Source organism: Mirounga angustirostris, unplaced genomic scaffold (genome assembly GCF_029215605.1).
Source record: "Mirounga angustirostris isolate CCGP_5_RB_7025 unplaced genomic scaffold, mMirAng1.0.hap1 SCAF_15, whole genome shotgun sequence".
Classification (NCBI taxonomy): Eukaryota; Metazoa; Chordata; class Mammalia; order Carnivora; family Phocidae; genus Mirounga; species Mirounga angustirostris.
Genome location: NW_026991723.1, coordinates 64,338,299 through 64,353,388, shown reverse-complemented (window position 1 = coordinate 64,353,388; position 15,090 = coordinate 64,338,299). Strand labels below are relative to the sequence as shown.

General features: G+C 39.8%; 1 protein-coding gene across 4 annotated transcripts in view; it reads left to right on the top strand.

The window, feature by feature from the left end:
• Nucleotides 1-15,090, top strand: part of GRIN3A (glutamate ionotropic receptor NMDA type subunit 3A) — a 170,945-nt gene that overhangs the window by 105,752 nt on the left and 50,103 nt on the right. For all 4 annotated transcript variants that reach the window (XR_010407841.1, XM_064579873.1, XM_045882807.3 and 1 more), the window contains exons 5-6: nt 949-1,064; nt 9,512-9,663. Coding sequence is in view for 3 of the 4 variants with exons in the window: in XM_064579873.1 (XP_064435943.1) it covers nt 949-1,064; nt 9,512-9,663 (268 nt within the window). In the remaining variant the exon portion in view is untranslated. The remainder of the gene's footprint in view (nt 1-948; nt 1,065-9,511; nt 9,664-15,090) is intronic.

Below are 15,090 nucleotides of genomic sequence, written 5' to 3'. Positions count from 1 at the left end.
TTGGGAACTCTGCCGGTGCTGAGACATACCTTCCTCTGGACCGTTTCTGTGCCTATATTTAAAAAATGGGGAGAACACATGAAGGATGCACAAGGCATCTGTTGGTATCTTGAGCCCAGTCCACATCTGATTCACTGATAACAAGCCAGGGACACCTACCTTAAATGATTCCTGCCTGAATTGCCTCCTAGGATGGGAGTGAAACATGAACCTCTGGAGATATATTAATAGAGCAGATCACTAAGATCTATTACCTATGCTTCCCCCTCCAGGTAATGAATGCTAGCCCATGGACTTTAAAGAGACCTCTCAACTCCCTTTTCCCCAGGACTGCTAGATCTCATATTTGTATTTCCTTATTATGTATTCCTAAATATGAAATGATACCTGATTGCTGAAGAATATGATAGTGATCATGACAGAAAGAAATAAAAATTTCCACATATTGATTAATGAGATCACATGACTCCCACACTTACTAGCTATGTAACCTGGATCCAGTTACTTTGACTCTTGAAGGCTCAATTTCCTCATCTGCTAAAATGGGATAATACCAATACCACCCACCTCACAGCCATTATGAGTGATACAGTGTGTGGAGAACAATCAATACTGTGCCTCGCACAAACGAGTCACTCAGTTAATGTAAGAGAAATGAACCTTCCCATTCAATTCAGTCACTCTGGGTTTATTGTTGGATTTAGAAGTAATAAAAGGAATTGGTAGATAAACTCATTGGAAAGATGTCATGCTGTCTTAGAAGAGTGTCTGTTTCCCCTGGTCTATTTTCCATGCGTCAGTGAGATGTCAACAAGGCTGAGTCAGCAGCTACCTAGCTTGGGCTGCCCTTTCTTTCCAGGTTTCTGTCCCCTAAACAAAAGCCAGCTGTCAACCTCCTGTCTATTAATGAATCATTTTTCTCTTTTCTTCTCTTGGTCTTAAATATAGGAATGATCCAGAGAAACTAGACGCCTTCATCATGGACAAAGCCCTTTTGGATTATGAAGTGTCAATAGATGCTGACTGCAAACTTCTAACCGTGGGGAAGCCATTTGCTATAGAAGGTATGAGCCAGTCACTCTTGATTCACTTTAACTCAGGATATGCTCAGTTTGCCAACCAAGCAAGTCATAAATGCCAGAGTCAGAGCAAAAAGCTATTCATCTTCCCTTGTTTTCATCTTCAACTCATAAGCACTTAGCTATTAAGTTGCTGAAGCTAGGAATTTATTTTTCACCTACTCCATAAAAATTTATTTATCCAATTGTTTGAAAAACAACAACAAACATTGTTGTTACCCAGATGATGTTGCCTCAGATATCTGAGAATAGTGCATAGTATAACAAATGGGGAGTCCAATTTTGATTTAATCTGTATTTTCTAATTCCTGTGATGAATCTGATGCAAAAACTAGAATGATCGCATTCTACAACTGGAAGGACCTCAATGTTGATCTAAGCCAATCTACTCCATTTATCCACAAGAAAGCCCAGGGACATTACATCATTTTTTCATAATCACAATTAAATGATAATACTGGAATTAGAATCCAAATCTCATGGTTCCTAAATAAATGTTTTTTCCACTAGGTGGGAAAACAATAGAAAAAGAAATCTTCTGTATCTTAGTAACCTTTAAGAGTCCTAAACAAAACCTTGTTTGGGATTTCGAGTTTGCCTTTCTCCCCCCTGACAGCAAATTTTTGCTCCCAACTTGATCAACCAATCAATCAAACTTCAGGGCCAAAGAAGGATTGCTTTGTCAGTTGCTCCTTTCATTCTGGACAACAGTTGATATATGGAGCTGATAGTTTGAACCAGCAAATTTCACATCTCCCAATTCCCAGCTTCCCTTCTCTGACAGTACATGCTGGCTCTCAAGATAGCCGTGCTCACTTGTCAGAAAACACTTTGACTTGAAACAATCCCATGAGGGTGCCCAAGTCCTATTTCCAGAAAACTCTGCTTTTCCGTATGTTAACTAGTGTATCAAAACTATTCTGATTTCAGTTTCCCAGCCACAGTTGGTCTCTGTCTCCCCTAAACATATCAGCAAATTTTTTACTTCAGTCTTTGTTTTTATGATGAATGAGAATGTAAGAGCTGATGTTGTTTCTTTGAGCCTCTCCTAAGAGAAATCAATCTTCTCTCCAGGCAAAGTGACCTCCACCTGAACCAGGGATAGAACTCAGGAAGAGAGATTTAGTGGTAGTTGTCTTCTATTAAAACTACAATCTGAGATAGAAAAGTCTAAAAAAAAAAAAGAAGAAGAAGAAGACAAAGAAGGCAAGAAAACCAAAAGGACATTTATCATATAACCCCATTTTGATGTAACAATGGAAAAATTCCCTTTTTTTTTGTGGCATCTGGGGATCTGGAAAGGATGTTACATTTTTTTTCTGTCCTAGATGTACTGGGTAATTGAGGTCCCTTCTGCCTTTAGCAGCTACTAACAATGAATCATTTGTAGCAGGCATAAGAATGAGGGACCCCATTCTCCACCTTTGTCTTCAGGGGGCAACCCTATCTTGTCAAAAGACAGTGGTGAGATGGCTTGTTTGCCTCTCCTAGACCCCAGTGCCAGATGCCAAACAATTAACTCCCCACTAGTTTCCTGTTTACATTTCCATCTGTGCTCCTGAGACTGAGTGTCTTACAGTTCCCATCATCCCCACACACCACATTGTTTTCAAAGGGGATAAGCACAAAATGGTGCATGAAAGAGCTCTTCGGCAAGAGAACAGAAAGACCACCGATTTGAATAGAAAGCATTCCCCTCATTGTTGGTTTATTCAAAAAAAAAAAAAAATCACTGCTGGTTTATTCTGGGTGAGGTGCAAATCAGAAAATTTAATTCAGTACCGCCCCTGCCACCAAGTTCACAGCCTGAAAACAGAACTTGGTGAAACACAAAGGGAGGATACTTACAAGTTACAAACAGCAATGTGATAGAGATACCAGCAAAAGTCTTGATCACTCCTTTTTTAAAAAAATGTTAATCTCATAAATTTTTAGGGAATATTTCTCTCGATGAAATTTTTGAAAATATCATATGCTTTGACAACATTTATGTTTCTTGAACTTATAAAAATGTGGACTTATTAATTAATCAGACTTTAGAGGCATAAAAATGTCATGAAAGCAATTTACGAACAATTCTTACCCTTTTAGCTTACAGGAATGTTTTATAGATGTATCTGTATCCCCTGTGTAATAACAGTTATGTAATAGATGGTGTATTACCTATTATGTAACTCATGAGGTTAAATTTGAAATAAGTATCTAATTCACAGACTGATGCATGATGCAGTTCATCAAGGGACCCTGATAACTGCATATACTTTCCCAGGTGCTTCCCTGGCTTCAGGAACTTAGGAGGGAAGGGCGAGTCCATTGATTGCTTCAGGTTGAATGTACATTCACTTTATATAGTATTGATATCACACCAGCTCCTTGTGACAACTGCTCACCCATCCCAACTCCACCATTCTGCATTTATTTAGGCTTAAAAGGTAAAGGTGGGGCCAGTGTGAGCCAGTGGCGCCACTTTGAGTTTGAAACCTTTTCCTGAGGACTCAGCACAGCAAACCGAAACTCTCCAGAATTCAGAAGCCTGTGGAAAGTCTTTTGTCACGTTAAATACCATCCACCAGGGACACAAAGACGTATAGTGTGCTCTGGAAAAAAAGAAAGTGTTGAGACGCCTGGGTGGCTCAGATGGTTAAGCGTCTGCCTTCGGCTCAGGTCATGATCCCAGAGTCCTGGGATCGAGTCCTGCATCGGGCTCCCTGCTAGGCGGGGAGCCTGCTTCTCCCTCTGCCGCTGCCTCTCTCTATCTCTCTCTGACTCTCATGAATAAATAAAACAAACAAACAAACAAACAAACAAACAAATTAAAAAAAAAAAGAAAGTGTTAAGATAAATGAATACGTGTCCCAAATTTATGCATTGGAGTTAGCTGACAATAAAGGTCAAACGGGAAGAAAGAGTAATGGAACAGCACAGTAATGATTTGTGACCTTTCTGCCAAAGATCTTTGCCTGTTTTTTGAGTTTGTTCTTTTACTTCCTTCCCACTAATTATTTAATACAGTGCTTGGAGCACTGGCTCTGGAGTCCAAGCGCTTGGGTGAGAATAGAGTTGCTGTTACTCACTATGCCCCATGGGACAAGTCATTTTATCTGTTCTTCAGGCCCCTCATCTGTATAATGGGTCTATGACTACCAATCTAGAGTGGAGTTGTGAAGGTTAAGTGAAATAATGCATGTGAAGCATGGACAAGCACGGAGTGCCCAGTAAATTATTGTTATTATTCAGTATATTGAATTAATAGACTGAGACTGATTCCCCAGAAAATTATCCTAGGATAGATAGCCCTCACATATCTCAGCTTCTCCCACACACTTCTCTTCCACTCTCATGTGTTGGGGGTAAGGGAAACCCATTTTTAAAGTCTACTCTACAGTTGGGGCTATTACAATATGTTCTCAACCATTGCCCCAGAGTAGCTAAATGTGGTATTCCAAGGACAAACAGCAAAAATGAATTAATCTTTCTTTCCTGAAGCCTTTTTAACCCTATCTAAGATCTCATTTTCAAAATATCTATTACCCAACTACATTTCAGGAAGATTCTTTTAGTCTATGAATTTCTAACTAGCCAAAATATATTTCCCCCACTCTTAGCTGAGTAAAGCTGATTTATCCATGGGGAAAAGATCAGAATTCTGTTCTGAAAATTGTTCTCTTGGGCTATTAAGCTGTATCCAATTTCCAGGGTGCCTGATGCCTTCATCTTTAGGGTTGAAGGATTCCATTTTGCTTCATCCATCAACCACAAAATAGTCAACCTCGTCTTTATTGCAAAGCCACGTTTCTAATGATAATGAAAGCAACTCAGGCTGCTAGGTTGAGTCAGCAATTTAAAAATAAGAATTCTTTGACCAATGAACACAATCAAATTTGAAGAGCAACCAATAAAGAGAAGGACAGAAATGAAACCTTCAAAGTTTTACTATTTTATGTTTCTGAATGAAATGGATTTTTATGTCTTTTAACAAATACCTCATCTAATCACCACATAACTTTTTTCCTGTGAGAAATTTCTCCCCTGGTTCTATATGCATAGTTTGTTTTAATTAGCTCATAATAACTATTATTGATGCTAATAATCATTTAAATGTCAATACTTAATATATGTATTAAAATAGAGAATTTAAAAGGACAGTAATCTATTTTTAGCAGTCAATTGCAAATTAACCTTGACGTGGTGGAGTAGAGTGATTTAATATTTATTATTTCCTATGTAGCAATGTTTTATAAATGTCCCTGCAACTTCAACATAGCTTTTTCCCTAAGGCATTTTTAATACTTTTGTTGTAGTGCCACAAATTCTATTCTTAGAATTATATAGATTTATCATAAGTATTAATTCCAGCTTTTTAAACTTTGCATCACGTATTTCTGTCTCATCTACCCCAAATGCCACTATCAAGAATCAATCTAAGATGCCTCCTCTCATCCTCCCATCGGGTAGCAAGTTCTCATTCCTCTGAACTCCATAAAGTTGTATCCATCCTCCTCATTGCATCTGGTTTTCATATTTGACCTTTATTGAATTTATGCATCATCTGTCTTGTTTTCCAGAAAAGTACTGTAACTTTCTCCCATGTTGTCTAGTTATTTATGTCTGCCTCATCGCCCCCATAGCTTCATAAGGATAGAATTGGTGTCTGAGTTAACTTGGAAACCTCTAGAGCCCTCGGCGGGGTATCTGGCACAGAATAAGCATTCAACATATGTTTGTGGAATTAATGAATGGATGAATAGGTGTGCAATAAGTGTGTATCAAGTGAAAACATTTCTGCCATTATTACACTAAGCTGGGCTGGAATTGTTGGCTTTGAGACAATTTTTAGAAGAAAGAGTATAGTCAGGGGGTGTCCTTGCTAATTAATTTCTCTTCTATGTAACATCATGTACCAGGTAGGGCAGCACTTAAAATTTATTTCCACAACTTACTGAAAAGTTTATAAACAAAATCTGCCCATGAGTAATATATATTTTGTCTGCTGAAAACCAACTGTCAGTTTAGATGATTGTGGTTTTTTTACTGAATTGCCTGGTTTGGGGAGATTACATCAACATGATTTCAGTGATAGAGCCTGTGTTGGAGGGGAGGAAATAGGCCAAGTATTCCCTTGTCTTGGTCACATGCTACTCTGGACACAGTGGAAAGAGAATTGGTTTTAGACTCAAACAGACATACTTTCAAATGCTAGCTTTGCCACCTACGAGCTCGTGACCTTGGGCAGTTTATTATTCACTCTTTAAGTCCTAAAGTAATACATATCACGCTTAAGTTCTTATAGGGATTAGACACGTGTGGAATATTATCTGGTACACAGTAGGACTCAATATATTCTAGTTCTTGTTATTAAATTTCCAGAGTGATTTAACTCAACTACATACCACAGTCTAGTCTACAATCTTAGTCTAATGCATGATCTACAAAATGGGATAAGGTACATACAAAGTTTATTATAGTGCATAGTATTTGGTAATCTCTCAATACATATCAGAAATTGTTGTTGAAAATTATTGCCTCAGGGGGGAAATACAGTAATATTCAGCAAACCTGGTCTAGTTATCCTGAAGATCAACCCACTTCCATCAGATAGTTCCAAGTCCTCCTACTATATGTTATATATGCCCCAGTTCTCTCTCATGGCATTTATCTCACTTGTAATGAAATAATCATTACATAGTGCAATAATAGCTATCTCCCTAATAGCGTATACACTCAATGATGGCAGGGCCTGTATCTGTCTTGCTCACTGCTAAATCCTGATCGCTTAACACAGTGCCTAGTCACTCAGTAAATATTTGTTGAATGAGTGAGTGATGAATGCATGAGTCAGTAAGTCATTGAATATTATTATACACATGACTAGTGTTGTGCTGACATGTAAATAAGTACTGAAAGAATGAACTTGCAGCTGAGTTGTCAATAGCATTCATTATAATAAAAGTTTCTAAAGAAAACTGCTTACTTCCTTATGGTTAGTTACCCATTATAAAAAATGTTATTTAATGATAACATCAGCAGAAGAACAGGCTGCCTATGTAAAGTCTTTTATTGTTGGTCTTGCTTTTCAAGCCAAAACTACTAGGCACAAAGTAGGCACTCAAAATAGCTCTTTGAATGGAAAATTCTAATCATGCTCTTGACATTGTCATCACTTCCCTGACTTGCCATTGTTAGGGAACAAACAAAATTATCAGGGGGAAAAAAAAACCATACAGCTCTTTAAAACTCAAAGATGTTTTCTGTGTTATTTATTTCTTCTCTTTTATTGGTTATAAACACATCTCAAGCCTCATTTTTTTTAAAAAAGGATTTGTGTATACGCAATAAAAAAAATGGAACAAAAACTAATGTCCTTGGAAATAAATTGTAAGATAGAATAATTATAGCAAGTATTTGTTTTTATGAAGTATCTTTGAATTCTTGACAGCCTTTTAGTCTTTATCAGTGAAAAAAGAACGAGCTATACTCTTAATTTATCTTCCTCAATCACCCTGAGGGCAAAATGTCTTTTTTTGACTATGCTGTCCAATAGCTAAAGACAAATGTAGTTAATTAGCTCTTTCACATGGCTCATCAAAGAGCTTAACGGTGAATTAACAGTTTGGGAAGGAAGTAAAGCCACATAGAGCGAGGATACATAGTCCAAGCTGATTAATTAAACTCTGACAACACATTACATCCACCTTTGTGCTCCTCCGTCATCCTTTCCCCTGCCTCTCTTGCCTTAAATAACCACTGTCCTGGATATTTGGCTTATTAGTTCCTTGCTTTTCTTCTAACTGTACTTCTGCCACGTACATATGAATTCCTAAAAATATACTATTTTGTTTTGAATATGTTTACATTTACACAATGGATTCATGCTGTAATCTTCTGGGACTGATCTTTTTTACTCAGTATTGCTTGGAGTCATCCATATTATCCTATGTAGTTCTAATTCATATGTTTCACACTATATACTATTCCAATTATGTAATATTCCACAATTTATTTACCCATTCTCTTGTCAAAGAACATTTGGGTTGTTCCCAAATTTTTACTATTATGAACAGTGCCTCTAAGAACATTCTGGTACATATCTCCTGGTGTGGTTGTAGAGGAGCTCTTTAGAAATGTACTTAAAATTATTGGTCTTAGAGCATATGAATGTTCAACTACACAAAATAATAGCAAACTATTTTGGAGCACCTGGGTGGCTCAGATGGTTCAATGTCTGCCTTCAGGTCAGATCATGATCCCAGGTTCCTGGGATCGAGCCCTGCGTCGGGCTCCTTGCTCAGCGGACAGCCTGCTTCTCCCTCTCCCTGCTCTTCCCCCTGCTTGTGCTCTCTCTCTCCCTCTCTCTCTCTGTCAAATAAATAATTAAAATCTTTTAAAAAATAACAAATTATTTTCCACAGTGGTTATATTAATTTGTATTCGCAGAAGCAACATATAAGTGATCTTATGACCTACATCTTAAGACCTACATCTTCTCCAACGCTTGGTCTTACCAGACTCTTTTTTGGGGGGGGCGGGAACAAGTTTTTGTGGATGTTTTAATTCTCATGCTATACTGTATGTTCACATGGTCTCATTATTAAAAAACTGACAAAAGTATTGCTGGAATTTCATCTTCATTTCTTCATGTTGGATGAAATTCCAGCAATAAGAAATGAACAAAAGATTGGAGCTGAAGACCTTAAGTGCTTGCTTTTTGCCCATTGACCAGAAAAGTAGAACTATCTGCATTATCTATGCAGCATGGGATTTTTGTTATTTTTACCTAAAGACTTCTCTTTTTGGTAATGACAAACGTGTTTAAAAAAAAAAAATGCCTGGTTTTTCTCAATACACCTTTAAAGGTTTTTAAATTGTTTCATATCTGGTCAAGTTGAGATTTTTAAGAACCTCATTTTTAATTTGTAATAAAAGTTTACAACCTGATCTTTTTCAGAAAAGTCAACCAATGGCAAGCACCCGTTAATAAAGGTCTTAAATAATAATAATTTTAAAAAACTGACAAAAGTAAAAGAGGGTGATGCATGACCAATGACTAGAGAATGTCATAAACCAGAGGTTATATTTAATCCAATTTTGTGTGTTGAAGGTTCAGAGGAGGGGTTCTAGGAGAGGTGCGTAGGGAATCCTAGTCCTGGTAAAGTCTTCAAAGGTATCATCTCAAAATTATCTTGGGATGCAGTGTGCCACTGGAACACAATGCATAGCCCATTTCTCTCCTTTCCAGATTCATCTCTTCTGCTCAGAGAGGCAGCAGATGCATAGTCATCATACCTTGGACCTCTCTGAGTCCTTTGAAGGAAAGATGCTGAAAGCTTACCCTACCCTTGGTACCAGAGCTGATGACAATATCACACAAGTGTGTGACGCCCCTTAGGCTCCTCTCAGACGAAAAGCTGATCTGAGATTATATTTTCTTCTAGGGTATGGTATTGGTCTCCCACCCAACTCTCCACTGACCTCCAATATATCCGAGCTCATCAGTCAGTACAAGTCACATGGGTTTATGGATGTGTTGCATGACAAGTGGTACAAGGTGGTTCCCTGTGGGAAGAGAAGCTTTGCTGTCACTGAGGTAAGGAAAAAGTACGGATCATGTTGATGCTTTGTATGGCTTTACCTTGAAGACTATGAAGAAATCCGGTTACATGTGTCCTGTGGTCAATAAACCAGGCTATTACATCTACTAGAACTCACCATGATATTTGCATTACTCCTAACTTCACTTGAAGAGTGCCCATTCCGGTCGGAATTTTCAATAAGACAAGTTCGTCTTCGATTAAAATGTAATGTTATTTTGATGAATGAATGTCTGAATTTCCACTCTTTTTCTGTATGTTGTATCCACAAGCGCAGAAGAAACGCTGTTCGAAATACAGCAATAGTATCTGAGATTGTCATTAATAGTGTTTGGTTTAACTGTTAATTGCTGGACAGGATGTGGACTTCAGAATATCTTTCAAGATCTAATCAAAGCTAATTTCCCAGTGGTCCAACCATGAATCCTTTGTGGGTTTAGAAAAATAGACACACCTTATGGGTAATTCTTAGATTACTGGATCATAGATTTTTTAAACTGAAAACAACCAATACCGTTCTTTTACAGATGAGAAGCTAATACCTAGAGAGCCTAAGTGATTTGCCCAAGGCACACAAATAGTCAGAATCTACATCTTTCTATTGCAGTGCTCTGCCTCTACAATGTAATTAGAAAGAAACCATCAAAGTAGATAATTGAGATAGGAGACTAAAAGATATAACAAGAACCATAGGTTCAGGTATTTAAGAGAGAAGCCAAATAAACTAGTAAAGGTCAGCCAGACATTAAAACAAACAAACAAACAAAACACACCACAGCCAACAACAATAATGACTTCAGATATCCTCTATTTTGGCAAATTTGTATTTCTACACAGACGCTTCTGAGCTCCGGAACCATATGCCTATCTTCCCGTTTGACATCCCCACTTGAATATCCTACAGGCGTCTCACATTTAACTTGTCAAAAACTGAACCTTTGATCTACTCTCCTAAAACTGCTTTTCCTCCTGTGCTTCACATCTTAGGCAATGATGCCTCCGTCCATTCAGTTACTCATTCCAGAAACTGCCAAGGATCCTTCATGCCTCCCACATCTCACCTTCTGCATCCATCAACAAGCCATACTTTTCCCTTCTATAAAATATGTCTCAAGTATGCCCGTTTATCGCCATCTTCACTGTCATCGCTCTAGTTCAAGCCCTCATCCCTCATCTGGACCACTGCAAAAGTCTCCTAACTGCTCTCTGTTTTCATGCCTGCCTTTCTCCAGTTTGTTTTCCACGCGGCAGATCACTCTTTTGCTTAGAAGTCTGCAGTGGGCTGCCATGTGAATTAGGGAACAATCTGAAATGCAGAACATGGCCTACAGTGCCCTGTGGGACTTGAGCCTGCCTACATCTTCAGTCTCATCTCATGCCACGTTCCTCCTGACTCACTACAGCCCCACCACCATGGTCATTTAATTTATTTTTTAAAAGATGTATGTATTTATTTATTTGAGAGAGAGAAAGAGAGAGTGCATGCAAGTGGAGGGAGGGGCAGGGGAAGAGGCTCTCAAGCAGACTCCACACTGAGCCCAGAGCCTGACGCGCGGCTTGATCTCATGACCCGGAGATCATGACTGGAGCCAAAACCAAGAGTAGGGTGCTCAACCAACTGAGCCACCCAGGAGTCCCCACAGTGGTCATTTTAGATAGAGACATGCCAGTGGCTTCCGTCTTGACATCTTGGCACATGCTGTTACATCCTTCTTCCCAAATACTCTTACCCCTGCCATTTACCAGCAAATGCCTCTCATTATAAACTCCCAGCTGAAATCTCACTTCTCCAGAGCCTGCCCATAATCCCTGTTCCAATCTGAATCATATCTTCCATCTCATTGAGAAGATAGTCATAGAGCAAAGATTTAAAGGAAGCAAAGAGGAAAATGGGGAATTAGGGAACTAGCCTGTTCTGTTTCTTACCATGTGGCAAAAGCTGTATTGGGGAAATTAACTCGTTGGTTCCTTCTACAGCCCTGTTAGGCAGACATTTTTATCTGTATTTGGAGAGGTTTGCATGGCTTTTTCTAAAAGAAGTAAAATTGGTCTTATACTGGTCAGCTGAATTAAGTCAGCCAAGAAAGCAAACAAACCAGTTGCTTCAGTTGTACAAAGCAACAATCACTTGGTGTTTTCTACCATTCGCTGTGACCATGGCTAACTCATGCCAAAATCTCCAAGTGATTCAAAGTCGACAGCAAGACGTTAGACATGACAAAAGGAGCTTCGCAGACATGTCCCCAGAGCCAGCCATATGGAATGATTTGCACCTCCTGGATCACACGCACACCTCTAGGCTGTTGTCATTTCAGAGGACCATCAGACGGGTATCAGCTGGAGGGACCATCTGACTCCACTGGACAAGCCTTTGAGGGTGCAGGGTTCTGCAGACTCAGAGAACCTAACTCCACTGGGCACATAGAGGGGAATGTCCTTTTGGAGACTAACATAAATCTATTTATTCGAGTATGAAAAGAGCTACTACAAAGCATGATAAATGTGAAGCCATACATTTCTGAACTTGTATCCTGAATCTACCAATTAACCACTGAATGACTTAACTGCTATTAGGTCTGAGTTTCCTCATCCATGAATGAATATGATAAAACCTGTCTTGCTATTTTGTTCTGAGAAGAGGAGATCATTTTGGGAAAGACCTAATAAGAAAACTGACACAGTAAGTAGTAAATAATGGAAGTGTTCATAGCTCCTCTCCCTCCATCAGAATTGCCTGAGGTTCATAGATATCTTCAGCTATCTTCCTGCAGCTCTTTTTAGAAGTGAGGAAACCTTCCCCCAAGGACCCTTAGTGGATTTCCTCATGTGTCATTGGCCAAAATGGTGTCATCTGCCCTGCATAATCCAATCAATGTGAGGGGAATGAGATCATCATGATAGATTAGACCAGTCATGACTCATCCCCTTGGACTGAAGATGGGCCAGCTTCCCTTGAAATGCATGATCACATAGAGAAGACCTAAACAAAAGCAGGATTCCCTTAGGAAGAAAGAGATGGGAGAATGGATGCTGAATAAGCAATCACCCACCTCTTCTACACCCACTCAATCGATGGAAAAAGTTGCTTCCTCTCATCCCACCCACTTCCATTCATCTATACAATCAGGTATTTGGATTTTATCATCTGCAAGAGCCCTCCCAGCTTTGATCCAGTGATGATGGTTTCCCTTTATATTATCCTGAGAGAAGAGTATTGATATTCTTTACAGTATAGCATCATGGTTGAAAACAGGGGCTTTGGAGACAGTTCTGGATTTGAACCCTTTAAGCTCTGTGTTATGTTACTTGGCCATTCTGAGCCTCATCTTCTGCAAATTGGGGGACTTTATAGGATTGAGGTAAAAATTAAGTCAGATAATGCTTGTAAAATATTGAGCTTATGCCCAAATATGCTAACCACAAGGTCACTTACGTTAAGGATTTTGAAGTTTCACCATAAATGTTCCAGGACTGTGTGGACTTATCAGTAATCTCAAACAAAACCAAATTAAGTGTGGACAAATAAGAAGACAGATTTTGAATAACAATCAGCAGAAGCCAAACTCAAGGGAGGGGGATTTGGGGAAGTCTGGATGTAGTGAGCCAGGAGGAGTTGGATAAGAGACTGACATCAGGATCAAGTTATGGTTGTTAAGACAGCCCTGGGCCCACAGATCAGCTGAATTTGGAAGGGGAGAGAGGTAGGAGTGAAGAGAGTGGGAGATGTATATTCTTAATTAGAACCTCAGGGACCGAAATGAAAGAAGATTCTGTGTGTGTGGTGGTAAGAGAGCCACCCCGAGCCTCAGGGAATGTTCTGAACACACATGGAGCTATTCGTTCTGAAGAACGGTGCTCTGCACTATGGCAGCTCCTGGTTTATGCAATAACTACTCTATGATGAGACGCAGGTATGTCCTGGAGGGCACCTCTCCCAGCAGGGGCTCTTGAGGAAGATGTTCCTCTGTTTATTTCTGACCTGACCTCCCATTTCCCAGATCAAGTCCCAGCCTATATATGTTGCCACAGAGTAATTGAACACCCTTGCCCTCCGAAAAAATATCCTAGTTTGGCTAATGAGTAATCTGGTCACCTAGTAACACGACATGAAAGATGGTTTTTCTTCCTATTTCTGGTAATTGGACATTAGTACTTTGTCCCCTGTGAGAACCTTGATTTATTCACCTCCCATCTCTTGGCAACCCCAGAGCTGTCTAGCTGCAGTCTCTCTGGAAGATAAACTCATGTTTTTTAATTCCAGAGCTTTATCCGGTCCCCAGAGTTGCCTAGAAAATTGCAGGTCCAGTTCTGCCGGCCAGACTTCAGCAATTCTCAGAGGAATTTTAAATCGACCTCAGATGTTTCTCCATGGTCCTCCTAGCACAACTCTGCCTGTGCCCACGGCAGACTCATTGGCACTCAGTTCCACTGGGGAAAACATATGGCAGACTTTAAGTTCCTCCATTTTCTTTTGATTCAGGGAAAAAAAAAAAATGTCATTTTTTGGTAAAGTCACGGAGTGAATTTAGAGTTCCAGAGCAACCGTTTTGTGAAATCTGTTATTTGCAAACCAGGAAAAGGAAGGTGGCAGATTACAGCTTAGCAAACTCCCAAGATTCTTCAAGAAATTAAGATCTATGATGATACCTTTTTTTTGAAAGTCTCTTTTAAATAATGGATCAAGTAAATAATTGGTTGAAACTTTCAACCAACTGCAAATAGCAAAGAAGGAGAGGAAATAGTGGTCTTGGCAGAGAATGGATAGCACACTCAAAGAGTCCGAGGAATTTCCAAGAAACCATTTGCAAAGGTATGGTTTAAGGAAACCAACAGAAAGAGTACATTCTCCCAGGGCAAGTAAAGTGGAAGAGCAATTACCACATCAGGCTCAAAGGAAAAAACGGAGAGAGCCATTCCTAGAACCCGGGGGGAGGGGATAGCAGAGGGCTTTCTAACAGGAGCTGTAGTCTGACGAGGAACAAAGCCAACCTGCAGTGACCTGGCTGGGAGATGGCCAGAGAATAAATACCTGACCTCAGCTCCTCTAACCTCTTCATCTCCTACCATGGCCTTAGATCAAGGGAGCCTGTCAGTGTGGTCCACAGAGGACCTCCCCAGGGCACAAAGCTGGATGGAGAAAGGTGGAGAGTGGGTCTGGAAGGGCAAAAGAATGTCCAGCACAAACTCTCACAGCAGATGAAGATGGGGGATGGGACTGCTAGAGGAATGTGCCCGCAGCCTGACTATCTGAGAATGTGTAGCTTCTGCACCCAAACACAGGTCCAGCCTGCAGGGAGATAGACAGCTCATGCCTTGCCTTGGTCAGAAAGAGAAGAGAATACAACCACCGGGACAACACTGATCTTGGAAGCCAGGCCACCCTGGCTCTACCATGACTATGAGGAGGCGCTTTATGTCCTTGG